The sequence below is a fragment of the Lupinus angustifolius genome, chromosome LG14 (assembly GCF_001865875.1).
Source record: "Lupinus angustifolius cultivar Tanjil chromosome LG14, LupAngTanjil_v1.0, whole genome shotgun sequence".
NCBI lineage: Eukaryota > Viridiplantae > Streptophyta > Magnoliopsida > Fabales > Fabaceae > Lupinus > Lupinus angustifolius.
In genome coordinates this window covers 7116193-7131594 of record NC_032022.1, presented here as the reverse complement: position 1 = coordinate 7131594, position 15402 = coordinate 7116193, and the positions used below count along the sequence as shown (strand labels likewise).

Sequence of the window (15402 nt, the reverse complement as noted above, 5' to 3'; positions counted from 1 at the left end):
GGCAGTACACCAACTTGCGTTCTTGGTTGTTACCCTTGTATCTCCAAGTTCTAGCAGTACGTCAACCTGCATCTTTGGTTTCACCCTTCTACCCCAAGTTCCGGAAGTATACCTAATGGCGTCTTGGGTTCACCCTAACTTTCTATCATGCATAGTAAGAGCACATTAAAATCTTCTTGGAGATGACTCAAATGAAAAAAGACGATAAACACTTACAAGGAATGAGATTTTGTCAAAAAAATTTCTATGGACCTTGACAAAATTAACATTCATTTCTTTACTGGTTACTTACCACGATATCTCACGAACCTCAGTTTCCTTGCTATCAGGTAAGTAACAAGTAAAGAGGGACAACTGTGAAACCCACTTTTGTCCGGTCCACTGTTCAACATTTATTAAAATAAACTTTAATGTGTCTTCACCTTAGAATTACTTTGTGATATATTGCAAGGTATGATATTAAAATTTGTATATAGCTTGTCCTAGTAAACATTGTTTGAAAAAAAAGTTTGATGGGCTAGAGCTTGGGCCTTTAAATTTAATCATCAATTCTTCATTTTTTTGGCCATTTCATTGTTCATATACATATAGTAACATTGTAGGTCCTTTTTTGTTTATTTATTATCAATTGCAATAAAAGTCATTGTTGTAAATACACATAAACTGATTTCTATTATAATTATATATAGAGATATTTAATCTAAAAATAAAAATAAAAAGTTTACATTGAAACAACAAACTGATTTGAATGGGAGATAATGCCTAAAGTGGTTGAACTAGTTTGTGAAGTGGGGGTTGTTGCCCTGCTTTCAGGAAAGAAGTTTTTTTTGGGTTTTTCGGCTTGAAGTAAATAAGAAGGTTTTCAGAAAGGGGAGCTGGAATAGTAACAAAAAAACACCAATCAATCAAAACAAAAAATACAATTATGAAATTACGGGGGGAACTCGCGCACAAAGAAGAAAATCGTAGTAGTGCAATTACCGAAACAGGATTATTGCAGTAAGCAAATTCAGGTTAGTACATTGTATTGCATTCATACTAATTATAGTACACTACCTTGCTTCATATATCAATGACATTCATCCTATAATAACATAGACAATTTCATATGATAATCACCAACAACCATAAATAGAGACACATTTCATATTCACTGTTATACTATTGATGCATATGTTATAACACTGAAAACTCATGAACACTTACTTTCTCTCTACTGAACTAGCAAAAACAGCATATAAGCTAAATCAAATAACATCATTTTAACCCTTAAAACAGAATCACATTCATTCCAATAATTAAACATAGGTAATATATGATTATCAACCAGTAGATTAACTCAGTAATAGTGTTCATTCCCTTAACTCATCAATTAAAACCATCATCTATTATCCATCACATCCCATTTGGTTAACCATGAACCAAAAAGAATAAAACATAGGCATCAACCTCTTCCGGCACCCCTAACCACAAGGAAATTAAGCTATGATGCCGAAAATCGTGCTGACATAACGACCGAAGAAGAAGAAGAGCTGGTGGTTCAAGGAGTCACCTTTCTCACTCCTTCGTTGGAATCATGGAGGCTCGACCTCCATGGCCAAGCCGCATCTAGGCAGGGATGCACCTCCTCGCAGTCGGGTTGACTTGAGATCATAAATCTATGACCACCACTATAAGGGACGTCGCTCCTTCTGCCATTTTTGTCGTCCCTTCATCCAGCAGCGTGCCCCTATCACCAAAGGCTCCTGGTGGCTCAATGAAGAAACGAACCTCTTTATCCTATTTCTCCCAAACAATCAATATGACTAAGTAAAGCCTAACCCTCTCATTTTTTTTACCCAAGCTAAGTTGCCTCTCCTTTTAGGCCTTATCTTTTTCTTTTCAGACATCAAGGCCCATGTTAATTTTCAATGATAAAGGGAAGTAGTAATACGCATTAGTTGGTATTTTCTTATTAATGACATTGATACTTACTCTAGAAGTAGTAGTGCTAACCCATAGAAAAGGAGTAACAAAATTATCACCTCCAATAATTATTATTAAGCATTGAAGTGCCTTAGTGAATTAATAAGAAAAAGTCTCATTGCTAACAACATTAATAAAAAATTTTAACTAATAGGTAAAGTAGTCACAAACATTTTTGGGAGCTTAATAGTGAGGTTACAACTCGTATTGCATATTTCTCCTAGTTTCAAGACAAGAATTGCGCGCAGTCATTTGTATTGCTTCTACTATCTATCAAAGTAGGAAGAGGATAAGCAATCCATGTTGATTCTTCATCTATTAATTTCATTCCAATTGAACTCAGACAAATTTATAAACTCTATTTTAAAAAATAAGAATAATAATAATAATAAGCTTTAATTATTTTGAGATTTAATAGCAAAGTTACAACTCGTATTGTATCTTTCTCCTTATTTCGAGCCGAGAATCGGTCGCGGTCACTTGTACTGCTTCTGCTAACTATCAAAGTGAGAAGAGGGTAAGTAGTCAATGTAATTACAATTTTTTTTTTTTAAAAAGAACTAGTCTTGATTTCCCTATTGCATCGGGGCATATGTAGGAGCAATATAAACTTGTCAGACACAAATAAAAAATTAAAAAAAATATTTTGTTTAAGCAATTAATTTAAATAAATTAAGAGTATTCAATTTATGAAATTAGTTAGGGTACCATTTTGTTACGAGCAAACGTGGTGTTAATACCTTCCCCAATTCGTAATCGACTCTCGAATATGGATATCAAAAATTCAAAAGCTCAATATAATTGGGCTTTCAAGATTTTTCTACCATAAAATATAGTGGCGACTCTAAAAGGTCGCGTTGCCGAAAATCGGGGCACAACACTATTTATCATAAAACTTCCACTTTTCATTTATTTATCATTTCCAACTAACATTCTTTAGTGCTTCATGTTTCCATGTTTTTTTACTCTTAAATACAAAAGAAAAATCAATAATCTGTCACTTTAAAACTTATATAATCTTTTTCTAACTATTACATGATGATCCAACAACATTAGACAAACTAGCAACTAAATTAAAAACAATGACATTTCACTTTTTTTTTGCCAATGCAACAACAATTGTTTGTATCGGTGGCAAAACAGTGAATATAGAAAGTAAACCACTTTCACTCCTTCGTCCCTTGATAGGACAAATCGCAAATGCACAATTATGTCTTCAAGTAAAAAAATATCGATCCTACGAGAACTGAAAAATTCCTTTTTATTATAACAATTAATTTATACTTAATTCAAATAAGGAATAAAATTGAATTTAGCACAATTGAGCAATTGACAAAAATAATTATGAAAATATTAAAAAGGATTTAAATCTAATTTAGGGAGAGGGGGTTATCGCCTTTATACTCGCAAATCCTTGTTTTGCTCATTTTCATGAACTTTAAGTTGTGACGGTGGATTGCTCTTTGATATGTGTCATCCTCTCTCGAGCTCCGACACGTGTACTCAATTGAAGTCGCACTTAATCTCATGGTACGGATATCAATAAAATCTTTTACTTAGATATTTCTATCCAATTGCTTCGTAGTAAACCAAGGTGAATTCCAGAAACCCCCGAGAATCCTAAGACTACTCTCGTCAATTAGGATTCTAGTTTGAATAACTGAATGGTTAGATAGTTGGGTTCATCTCTTGGTCCTTCCCTAATGTATCTAAGATGCGTGATTTTTTGGCAAGCAACTCACACGAATAAAACTCAGTTTAATGATTCAAATCACAACACTCAATGAAATAGAAGTAAGAACAAGTGTTTATTGAATGTAAAAGGGCATAGCCCCAATCCTAGAAACAAAGGGAATTATTGACTCATGATGGAGAAGAGAATCTAATTTATAAACTAGAGAATTGTAACGTAAAGTATAAAGTGTTTGAGGGAGAACTCTCCTTTATCCTAATTACAAAATATTGGGTTAAGCCCAACAAAACAATTCTAAAAAATAGGAATAGAATATAATATCCAAGACTTATTTTTGCCCTTCAATTGGTCTTTGCATAGCCTCAACACCAAATTTCATCTTCTTGCACTAAATCTCTACTCTTTTTAGCTTCAATTCATCTAAACTGCACAACATAACCAAAAATACTCGCTCAACCCGAACAAAGAGAAATAAAAGCTAAAAACAATCCTAAAGTCATAATTATGTCCTAAAATACAAGTTAATGTAATGCAAATGTAACATAATTTAACACTCATCAAATCCCCTCAAGCTTATATCTTGCTTGTCCTCGAGCAAGTATTATGTCTAACTTTCTCAATCATGCATGAGTGATGATATAGAAACCATGATCTAAAATAGCAAGCAATCTCATGTTAGTTTTAAATCAATCCAGATATCAAGATAAGACAATCATAAACAAATTTAATTTAAGCTAAGTCTTTGAGTCATAAGAACTGCATGAATTAGGGAAACTCTTCTCTCATCACTCTCATGTGTCTAAATGTCATAGTGTTTCACTCAAAAAAATTCAAGAAAATAATTTACCATAGGCTTGATTATAGACCAAATCCACACCAATTGTATTTGAATGCATGCAAAAATCAAGAGGTCTTTAAATGGTTGTAATGGGGCCAATGTGAAAGTCAAAGAAATAATATTTCAAAAGGCTTACAAATGTTTCCCAAAATACTTAAACCTTTTAGACATCTGATTGAAGCATTGAGATTCTCTTAATACCTCTTAATATATCATATCATCTTTTTTCCTTACAGCACACTTTTTTTTCAGTCCCTTCTCTTTTAGTATATTTTGTATTTTTTTTTTTTTGAGATTTTCTAAAAGAGAAGGGATGAAATTTATTTATTTATTTTCTTCTTCACCTTTTTATGGATTGTTTCATCACACATGACATTTTTACCTTTCTTATTGCTTCAGCCAAACATCGTAAATTACCCCAAATCCACATTTGAGTAGCTACGAAAAACCATTAAAGTTCAGGCTCAAAAGTGGGAAACTAATGAGTTTTCAATGTTTATAGCAAGCGGTTGAAGGTCAAAATAAAAAGTCCTAATTGCCTCTATCATTTTAATGCATACATACAACCTTCAATCTTAAAATGGACACAAATCAAGTTTTAGAATGTACAATCATAGAAAATTATGCACTCATGAAAGAAAAAAAAAGGTTTTATGCAATTGTCAATTCAAATCAAAACCATTATTATGTTTAGCCCAAGTTTCTCACATTTGGTACATTCAACAAAAGTTATGAAACAAAGACCTTTATTTAACCAAATTTAGTTCACAATTGTCAATCTAATGTCTTTCATGATATTATTCTTAAAACATTTTTTCCTTCAATGGGGATCACAGATCAACAATCGTCATTCATGCATATTTTTTCATTTAAAACAGATAGACAACACATAGAACAAAGCAGGGGATAGATGATATATGAAACCTATGATAATGCATGATAATATAAATATTCAACCTAAACATTTAAAATCTATATGGTATACATGACATAAATGAACTATCTAAATGTAAAACCCCCTCAAGCTTAGAATTTTACATTGTCCCCAATGTAAAAATCTAAATAATAAGAGAAAGAAAAAGAAAACTCACGGGTTAGGCAGGAAGTGTCCTTAACTCATATGCCAATTATAAGTAGTCAGCTTCATTGGGTGTAGTGAAATTACCTTCAAAGAAGGAAAAAATTATCCCAAATGACATATGTGTCCTAGACGGACCAAGAGCAAATACCCATTTTGAAGGGGGTGGCTAATAGGCAAGACCGTGTTAGCACTTTTCCTATAATAATTTTTTTATGGTCGACATTATATACATCCCCTACAGAGGCTACAAACTCAGGGAGATACTAAAGCCAACACTAAAATTGATGAATTTAAAAATGTATTTTCAGCATGGGTTGCCTCCCACGAAGCGCTCGTTTAATGTCATTAGCTTGACAGTTGATCCTTGTGCATCACGTAGGATCCCATGAACTCATACCTGAGGGTGGAAGGAAAGTTTTTACTTCCATTTTAGGTGCTTTCAAATTATCATATTTATGTATGACCCTCAAGCTCTCCTCATGCGGGTTGTAGGGGAGTGTTGAACTTGGATTTATGAATTCACTGCCCTCAGCCACTTCCTCATTAAAATTTGAAGTGTCACCTTCCAAAATGCTTCTCTCCAAGAGATTCTTATATTTCACTTTAGGCACTATCTCCTTTACTACTTGGTTCAACATATCAATCCTGCAACATGAGTCCTCAAGAGAAGGTTGTTTAATAGATTTAGCAATATCAAATTCAACATTTTCATCCCATATTCTTAAATAAAGCTTTCCATTTTTAACATCAATTATTGCACCAGAGGTAGCCAAAAATGGTCTACCTAGTATGATTGAAATTTGTGCATATTCTTTCATCTCTAGTATTACAAAATTCGTTGGAATATAAAATTTCCCAACTTCGATAGGAACATCCTCCTAGATGCCTATAGGGAATTTAACTAACCTATCCGCTAATTAAAGTGATATTGTAGTGGGTTTTAGTTCACTCACGTCCAATTTTCTACTCATGTATAAAGGCATGAGACTCACACTTGCCCCTACGTCACATAAAGCATAGTCAAAATTAGTGTTACCAATTAAGCAAGAGATAGAGAAACTACCAAGATCTTTTAGTTTTGGAGGCAATTTATTTTGAATTAAATTTGTACTCCTCTAATCTTCTCTTTTTAGATAGATTATCCTTAATAAATTTCATGTACGCAAACATATATTGCAGTGTCTCAGTGAAGGGCAGTTCAATATATAATTTCTTAAGGATATCTAAGAATTTCCCATATTTATTTTCTAACTTTGCCTTTGCAAATCTCTAGGGGAAAGGAATTGGTAACACATATGGTGGTGGAGCTACATTCTTAGACACATTTTCAGAATTTTGATCCTCTTCAAGGAGTTGTGTCTCAGTATGTTTCTCTTCCACTTGTATATCATTCTCAGTTCATGGAAAATCCTTCAGTTCCTTACCACTCCTTAACTAGATAACCTTAAAATGTTCATTATTTGGATTTTTCTCTGACTGTCCTGGAAACATCCTTATTTGCCTATTAAAGTTGTTATCTTGTTGAGAAATTTGTGTTTTTAACATTTTTTCATGGACGGTCAGGTTTGCTATCTTAGAATTCAAATCATTTAACATATTTCAAATATTTTTATTAATTGTGATTTGATCCTCTTGAAATTTATTAAGATTAACAAGTAATTTTTTCTGACCTTCCATTATTGTTATAAGAGTGAGATCAATAGGAGAAGATTGTACTAGTGGAAACCGTGTTGTAGGTTTCCTATTACCTTGATAATCCTAATCTTGATAAGTTAGAGTGTTGTTGCTCCTCCAAGAAAGCTTGAGATTATTCTTTCTGTATGGTGGATTGAATTGTTGTTTGTTCCTCTCCTTGTAATCATAGTAATTGCATGATTCGGGTTGTTCATTGGCCCAAGCTCCATGTATAGGTTCAGTGAATTGTTTGCATTCAAACCACTCATGCCCTTTTTGCTCCACATCCCTCACATGTTGCAGTTAATTACCCAATATCATTAGCATGGTATTTTTCCAACTTTCCAAACCTTTGAGAAAGGTTCTCCAACGTGGAAATTACCTTTTACATTTGATTTCTTGAATATTATGCACTAGAGTCTCTCCTAGGATGATGTCTCCTCTCATTTTCCCATTGGTGAAACCATATTCTCTATGATCTTTGAAGCAACATCAATTTTTTTACACATAAAGACACCACCTGCTGAAGAGTCCAACAAATGTCGTGATAGAAACTCTAGCCCACTATAGAAGTTCTGAACCAGCATCCATGGTGGAATGCCATGATGAGGGAAAGCTTCAGTCAACTCATTTATTCTTTCCCAAGCTTCAGTAATTGACTCCCCATCCTTTTGACTGAAGTTCTGGATGAGGTGCTTATAGTGCACAATTTTGGAAGGAGGAAAGTATTTGTTGAGAAAAGTCTCCTCCAAAGTTCGTCATTTTGATTCTTTAACCATATCTTAGCTTTGTCTCTAAGGGAATATGGAAACATGCAGAGACGAATGACATCTTCAGAAGTCTCATGGATCCTTACAGTCTCACAGAATTCCAAGAACTAGTCAATATGGACATTTGGATCTTCGTGAGCTCCTCCTATAAATTGGTTTTGCATCACCATTTGGATCAAAGCAGATGACAAAAAAATTTCTCTGCCTCAATAGTGTGGCGGATTATTCCAGGACTTGAATGATGAGCATTAGGGGTTGCGTAGTCGCGAAGTGGTTTTTCATCTCGTTCAGCCATTGTTTGTACACACACACATCTTTCTCTTGCTCTTTCTCTTTGTTGCCTTCTTCTTCTACTCAAAGTCATTTCTGACTCTGAATAGTAATTTGAACTTTGCATAAACCAAATGAGCAACATGTAGAGGTACCAAAAAAATGAAAATGTGTAATACACTAGAGTGAAGTAATGAATTAATTGAGAATTAAATAAATTTTGACACAGTCCCCGGCAACGGTGCCAAAAACTTGATAGGGCAAATTGCAAGTGCACGATTATGTCGTCAAGTAATAAAACATCGATCCCATGAAGATTGGAAAATTCCTTTAATTATAACAATTAATTTATACTTAACTCAAATAAGGAATAAAATTGAATTTAGAACAATGGAGAAATTGACAAAAATAATTATGAAAATATTAAAAAGGATTTAAATCTAATTTAGGGAGAGTTCCCAGGATAAGGGTTACCGCTTTTACACTCGCAAATCCTTGTTTTGCTCATTTTCATGAACTTTAAGTTGTGATGGTGAATTGTTCTTTGATATGTGTCATCCTCTCTCGAGCTCTGACACGTGTACTCAATTGAAGTCGCACCTACGCTCATGGTACGGATATCAATCAAATCCTTTACTTGGATCTTTCTATCCAATTGCGTCGTAGCAACCCAATGTGAATTCCAGAAACCCCCCAGAATCCTAAGACTACTCTCGTCAATTAGGATTCTAGTTTGAATAACTGAATGGTTAGATAGTTGGGTTCATCTCTTGGTCCTTCCCCATTGTATCTAAGATGTGTGATTTTTTGGCAAGACAACTCACACGAATAAAACTCAGTTTAATGATTCAAATCACAACACTCAATGAAATAGAAGTAAGAACAAGTGTTTATTGAATGTAAAAGAGCATAGCCCCAATCCTAGAAACAAAGGGAACTATTCACTCATGATGGAGAAGAGAATCTCAATTTCTAAACTAGAGAATTGTAACGTAAAGTATAAAGTGTTTGAGGGAGAACCCTCATTTATCCTAATTACAAAATATTGGGCTAAGCCCAACAAAACAAATCTAAAAAATAGGAATAGAATATAGTATCCACGACTTAATTTTGCCCTTCAATTGGTCTTTGCATAGCCTCAACACCAAATTTCATCTTCTTGCACCAAATCTCTACTCTTTTTAGCTTCAATCCATCCAAACTGCACAACATAGTAAAAAATACTCGCTCAACCCGAACAAAGAGAAATAAAAGCTAAAAACAATCCTAAAGTCATAATTATGTCCTAAAATACAAGTTAAATGTAATGCAAAGGTAGCATAATTTAACACTCATCAAGCGATCTTGGGTGTCATGGGGTATGGTTGATTCGAAGCAAAAGAATCCTCTGAAGGGAAGTGCAACATTGCCCGGTCATGAGTGAGTAGTCCTATCGGTTTCTAAATTACGGGGATATGCTCTTGACGATTAGGTGATGAGTTGTTATCTTTAGCCACTTTATGAGTGTTGTTGTTCAGATGCTAGTAAAGTTCACGCTTATGGATTTACTTGCCATAGGTTGTATGCCTTAGGTAGATATGGGAAAAAACTAGAAGAGAACCCAAATACCCCACTATAACATTTATGCTTGAGCCTTAGATCATGTGAGTAGCTCTATGATTATTTGGGGCTTTTATTGGGTTGACATTGAGAGATTGACAAGAAGACTAAGTAAGGATCTAGTTAAATCATGTACCACATGAATAGGTACAATATTCAATCAAATATGAGTTTTTGTCTCGATAGAGAATTCAACCTAAAATTGGGTGTCTCACCTCCTTATATTCACGGGAGGATTACGTTAACAATGATTCACTAAAGTAAAGCAATAACTTTATCCTAAATTGGGTTTTCCTTATTTTAATTAAATCATGTTAACTTATTATTTATTTTATTTTTATTTAATTATATTTAATCATTATCTCACACGATAATTTAATTTATATCAAAATAGTGGTGGTGAGAGTGAGGGGGTGATGATTGTGGCGCTAGAAATAAAGTTGGTAATGATGATTATGGTACAATGATGATGATAGTGGTAAAGGTGTTGATATTGGTGGTAACATTGATAATAACAATGTTGTGATGGCTATGATGATGATAATAATAATGATGACTGTAATGTGTTAATGGTGGTTGTGGTAGTAAGGGTGGTTATGGTGACTATAGTACGATGATAGTAGTGAAATGATGGTGGCGATGACGATGGTGGCATGGTAATGGTGTTGGTGGTGGTTGTGGTAATAATGGGGGTTCTAGTAGAGGCAATGATGGTAATAAAAGTGGTAGTAGTGTGGTAGTGAAAATGGCAGTAGTGTGATAGTGAATGTGGCAGTAGTGTGGTAGTGGTGAGATTGTGACAATATGTGAAGAAGATCTAGCTCACTCACTAGATTTTGATGAAGATACCAACATCAATAAAAAAAAGAAAAATTATTGTAGAGTTAAGATTTTATTACTTTCTAGGTTAAGTTCTTCATTCCTAAATTATTTACTTAGTTATACCTCAATACTCTTAGAAATGAGTATCAAAAGGTTACCCAAAATCGATTAACAAGTTTCCAGACAAAACATTAAAATGAACTTTAACTTAGTTTAAAAATGAGTCTCAAAAGGTTTAAAATGAACTTTTAGAAATCTAAGTAACAATTTACCCAAAACTAAGTAACATGTTACTTGAAATAGAGTATCAAGTTATCCAAAACTGAGTTACCAGACAAAAATAAGGAACAATGACCGATTGAAAATCGAGTAATCAATTACTCAATTGGGCAGAACCAGAGAATAATCAATTACCACGAGTGAGTAACTGATTACTTAGTGTTGTTGCAACAATTTTGATTTCCAAACTCAAACAACTTCTTCCTAAACGAACTATTGCCACCCCAATTGATTCATACCTATTGGAAAGGGTATGATGGTTGGTTGGAACTATATTTAAACCACTTCTAAGTTTAGAAACCAACACACAACTTTCATACACAAATCCTAATAAGTTGAATTACAATTTCTGATTTTACATTCAAAGTTGTTGAAGTTTTTCAGAAAATATTTTTCTGCACTTTGATTGAGTCTGAAAAAATCAAAAGCATTGAGTTTACTCTTATTATTTGTCTTACAAAGGATTGAGACCAAATGTGAGTGAACTTTAGTAAGAAATATTGACATGAGATTTTTAAAGATTGAATTGCAACATAGAGAAAATCTCTTATGTTTTTCAAGAAGACTAGACGTAGCCTTCAGTGGATTGAAGGTGAATCAATATATATATGGTGGAATTTTTTCCTTCCATACATTTTTACTTACGCTGCTTTTTTATTTTTGCTTCATAAGTCTTCTGTTGCTGATTTTTATACTTTAATAATAAGCAAAAATCTTCAAAATATATAAAAAAAAAACTAATTCACTCTCCTCTTAGTCTGCCACCTATAGTTACACAATATCTTATCTAACTCATTTTAACTTATCTCTTCATATAAAATGAAAATATGTGACAAAATAAGCTTATCCTCTTACCTAACCCCAAAAATTGCAACAAGATAAAATATGCTATCATTTTCTAGCTATCTTATCTTGGTTAGTGAGCAAACACTTAAGTGTTAAATATAATGGTACAATCATACCAAACATATACTTTGAGGATGCATATATTTTACATTGGAATGTTAATAAGTACCCTAAAGTATTATTTAAGGAAATAAAATAAATAATTTTATATTAGATAATGATGGTAAAACGCAAAACATTATTTTCCAATATCCACTTACACATTTTATATTTCTTTGAAAAATGTATTTAACACACTTATTAACAAACCTTTTTTTACTTTGTACTTCCTCTATTTTATATCTTCTATTTATTACTTTTCTATATTATTTCAAATCTTTTTGATATTTTAGAAATCCTATATACATTTTACTTTACATTTTAATTACACCCTTATTTATAACTTCCTATTTTTATATCATATTTCTCCATTTCTTTTTAATGTGCATTAAATGATATTATTTTAGACAAATTGTATTAAATTTTTATATGATTTAATAAATTTTAAACTATGTTTACGAACTACTAAGAAGATGTTTGTTTAATGTTACAAAGCTCTGCTAGATCTTAAAAAGACTATTAAGCGTTCGATTTCTGAGAGTGACACTTCTTGGAAGAGACAATCACAACTCAAAATGAATTAGTTTCATATCTATAAAATGAGGTGATACCTTGAGTTAGACAAAAAAAAAATATATGTATAATCTTAGATATCAAAATATATAGAATATAAAAACTAAAGTTATTATTTAAAATAAAATCTCAAAGCCCATGTTAGAAACAATAGACGGGCAGACGTAAGTGACCTGCCCACATCTGCTTAAAAGTTAAGACTATGCCATTGTTGTTTTGTTTTATTTTGCTTCAACTATATAATATTTGGCATAAACCAAAACCCTTTCAATTTCATTTCATTTTCAAGCATCCAAACCCCTTATCCTCAAACCTTCTCCTCTAAACCCTTCACCCTCTAAACCCTTCACCCTCTCTTCGTCTTCATGTCTATCACTTCCTTCAATATGTCACACTCTTCCCTTCTCTCTTCCCCTTCCTCACTTTTCCACAACACCAAAACCAAACACTACTTTCTCACTATCCCATTATCCAAACAACTCTCATGCTTCAAAAACCCTTCGCTATCTCTCACCGTCGCCACCAAAACGCACCGTTTCCCCTTCCTTGCATTCGTGGCGCAGACTTCGGACTGGGCCCAACAGGAGGACAAGGACAGCACATTTACATTTGAAGACCAGGAAGTTGGTGAAACTGAAGCCGGCCTTTCAGGTTTGGAGCCCAATGCCGAAGACGCCGAAGGAGAAGGAGAAGGTGCTGGTGAAGAAGAAGAAGAAGAAGAAGGGGAGTTTGAGGAGGGTGGTTTTCCGGAACCACCGGAAGAGGCCAAGCTTTTTGTTGGAAACTTGCCTTATGATGTTGATAGTCAGAAATTGGCTATGCTTTTTGAGGAAGCTGGAACCGTTGAAGTTGCTGAGGTGAGAGTTGATAATAACACTTTTAATCTTGGTTTTGAGTTTCAGTGTTTTGGAGAATTAATGAAAGTGTTGATGTTGTGATTTTAGGTTATTTTTAATAGGGATACCAATCAGAGTCGCGGGTTCGGGTTTGTGACCATGAGTACAGTTGAAGAAGCTGATAATGCTGTGGAGAAGTTCAACCGCTATGTAAGTTGTTTATATATGTTCACCTCATGCCTACCTGAAAATTTTGCAAATATTATTACGATGCTGAAAAATAGTTTCGAATGGTTTGAAATTACCGAGTTGTGGCGTCAATGTTGTGGTTTTGGTAGTCTATGTAACAACTTCAATTGCATCCTTGTATGTGTGAAATGCAAGGCAACACTGACTGCAACCACATCAATATTGGGGCTAACAATTTCAGCAAAGGCATTTCTACCTTTACTCCCATGCCATAATGGCAAGGAAGCAATAATTTTGTTCTCTGAACTCTGAGCTAATAAACAAGTGGAAATTGAACATATCAATAAGTTTGATATCTTCATTTTTCATACACTACTTTTGTTAATTTCTACCTTTACTCCCATGCTGCAATGACAAGGAAACTACTTTTTTTGGTCTGAACCAATAAACAAGAGAAAATTGAATATATCAATAAGTTTGATATCTTCATATTTCATAGACTAGAGACTACTTTTGTTAATTTGCCTTGGTAATGTCACTGATCGATTTTTTAAATAGCATTTCTTTTCCTCTGGATGTGCAACACATCTTTTGCATGTCTCAATTCATCCCTTAAAGAAGAATAAATATCACTACTTATGCCATGGAGATGAAGTGGTTTGTGCTTATGACATTTGAATACCTTCCTACAAGGTATATAATTTTAAAATAGAATTGGGATCTCTACTCCATACGAAGTACATGTTATATTTGAATACTTTCCGACTAAGCATCTAATTACATCTTAAAGTTAAGAACTGTAATCCACACAACTATAACCAATACTTTTGTTTCCGAACCTTCCCACTTGGATTTTTACTGAATGAAATAGAACAGAGTTTTTAGAATTTTGCTTTGTTAGACTTATCGCTTTGATTGTTTTGTACATATGTAAACTATAAAGGAGTTTTACGAGATCATACGTGTCTTCAATGTCATTTACACGCAAAAGCAGATGTGTTTCATCTCTAGTGTTTTTTTTCTAGTTACTTCTATTGTGTTCTGTAGTTGTTTTTTATCTTAACTATCTTTTCTCTTACAGGACTTAGATGGAAGACTATTGACTGTTAATAAGGCTTCTCCAAGAGGATCTAGGGCTGAACCTCCACCTCGTAACTTTGAAGCTGGCTCAAGAGTCTATGTCGGTAATTTGCCATGGGATGTGGATAATAATCGCCTGGAGCAAATTTTCAGTGAACATGGTAAGGTTGAGAATGCTCGGGTTGTCTATGACAGAGAGACTGGCCGATCACGTGGCTTTGGCTTTGTCACATTTTCTGATGAGACTGAAATGAATGACGCCATTGCTGCTCTCGATGGTCAGGTATTACTCGTGTACTCTGTCATGTTATCAATGGTTTCATGCATTAATAATTATATGCACTTAAAGCTGAAGGGAACAGGATTGGTATAGGCCAATGTTCAGGATGAGAATGTTTTGAACATGAAAGAATAGGTTTTGAGAATGGCTTTACTTTGTTTGAATCATTTGGATGATTTTATGATATGGTGGTTCTGGTTTTGCAGAGTTTGGAGGGGAGGGCAATCAGAGTGAATGTTGCTGAGGACAGGCCGAGGCGCAGCTCCTTTTAAGGGATACCTCAAGTAATCCTCCATGCTAGCTGTTGGAGTTTTTGTTTTATATTGCTTAGGATAGTGTTAGCGTCAATTATTTCTGAAAATTTTGTTCTTTGGTTGCCAGTTTCATATTAGATTACATTATTTTACTGCTATTAATTTGGTGTCCAGATGAATTTTTTGAAGTTGTAAGAATATTAAGAAAGTCTTCTTTGTTGCTTTTATTTTTGTTTTTTGTTCAAAAAATGGAA

At 33.7% G+C, this 15402-nt stretch overlaps 1 protein-coding gene across 2 annotated transcripts; it reads left to right on the top strand.

The window, feature by feature from the left end:
- Positions 12778–15402, top strand: LOC109326932 (28 kDa ribonucleoprotein, chloroplastic-like). 2 transcript variants are annotated; one of them, XM_019559852.1, is made up of 5 exons: positions 12778–12839; positions 12870–13366; positions 13454–13555; positions 14616–14897; positions 15101–15402. In XM_019559852.1, exons 2-5 carry the CDS (start codon positions 12875–12877, stop codon positions 15164–15166), a joined length of 942 nt encoding a protein of 313 aa, XP_019415397.1. In that variant the 5' UTR covers positions 12778–12839; positions 12870–12874; the 3' UTR covers positions 15167–15402. The 2 variants fall into 2 exon arrangements, with proteins under 2 accessions (XP_019415397.1, XP_019415396.1); XM_019559851.1 differs by having other exon boundaries at positions 12791–13366.

What these genes read in the sequence shown, in the direction of transcription:
- LOC109326932 (XM_019559852.1), top strand. Translation starts at nt 12,875, where the DNA reads ATGTCTATCACTTCCTTCAATATGTCACACTCTTCCCTTCTCTCTTCC. An exon ending in TGGAGAAGTTCAACCGCTAT is followed by an intron (nt 13,556 to 14,615) that starts GTAAGTTGTTTA and finishes TTTCTCTTACAG; the next exon opens with GACTTAGATGGAAGACTATT. An exon ending in TTGCTGCTCTCGATGGTCAG is followed by an intron (nt 14,898 to 15,100) that starts GTATTACTCGTG and finishes CTGGTTTTGCAG; the next exon opens with AGTTTGGAGGGGAGGGCAAT.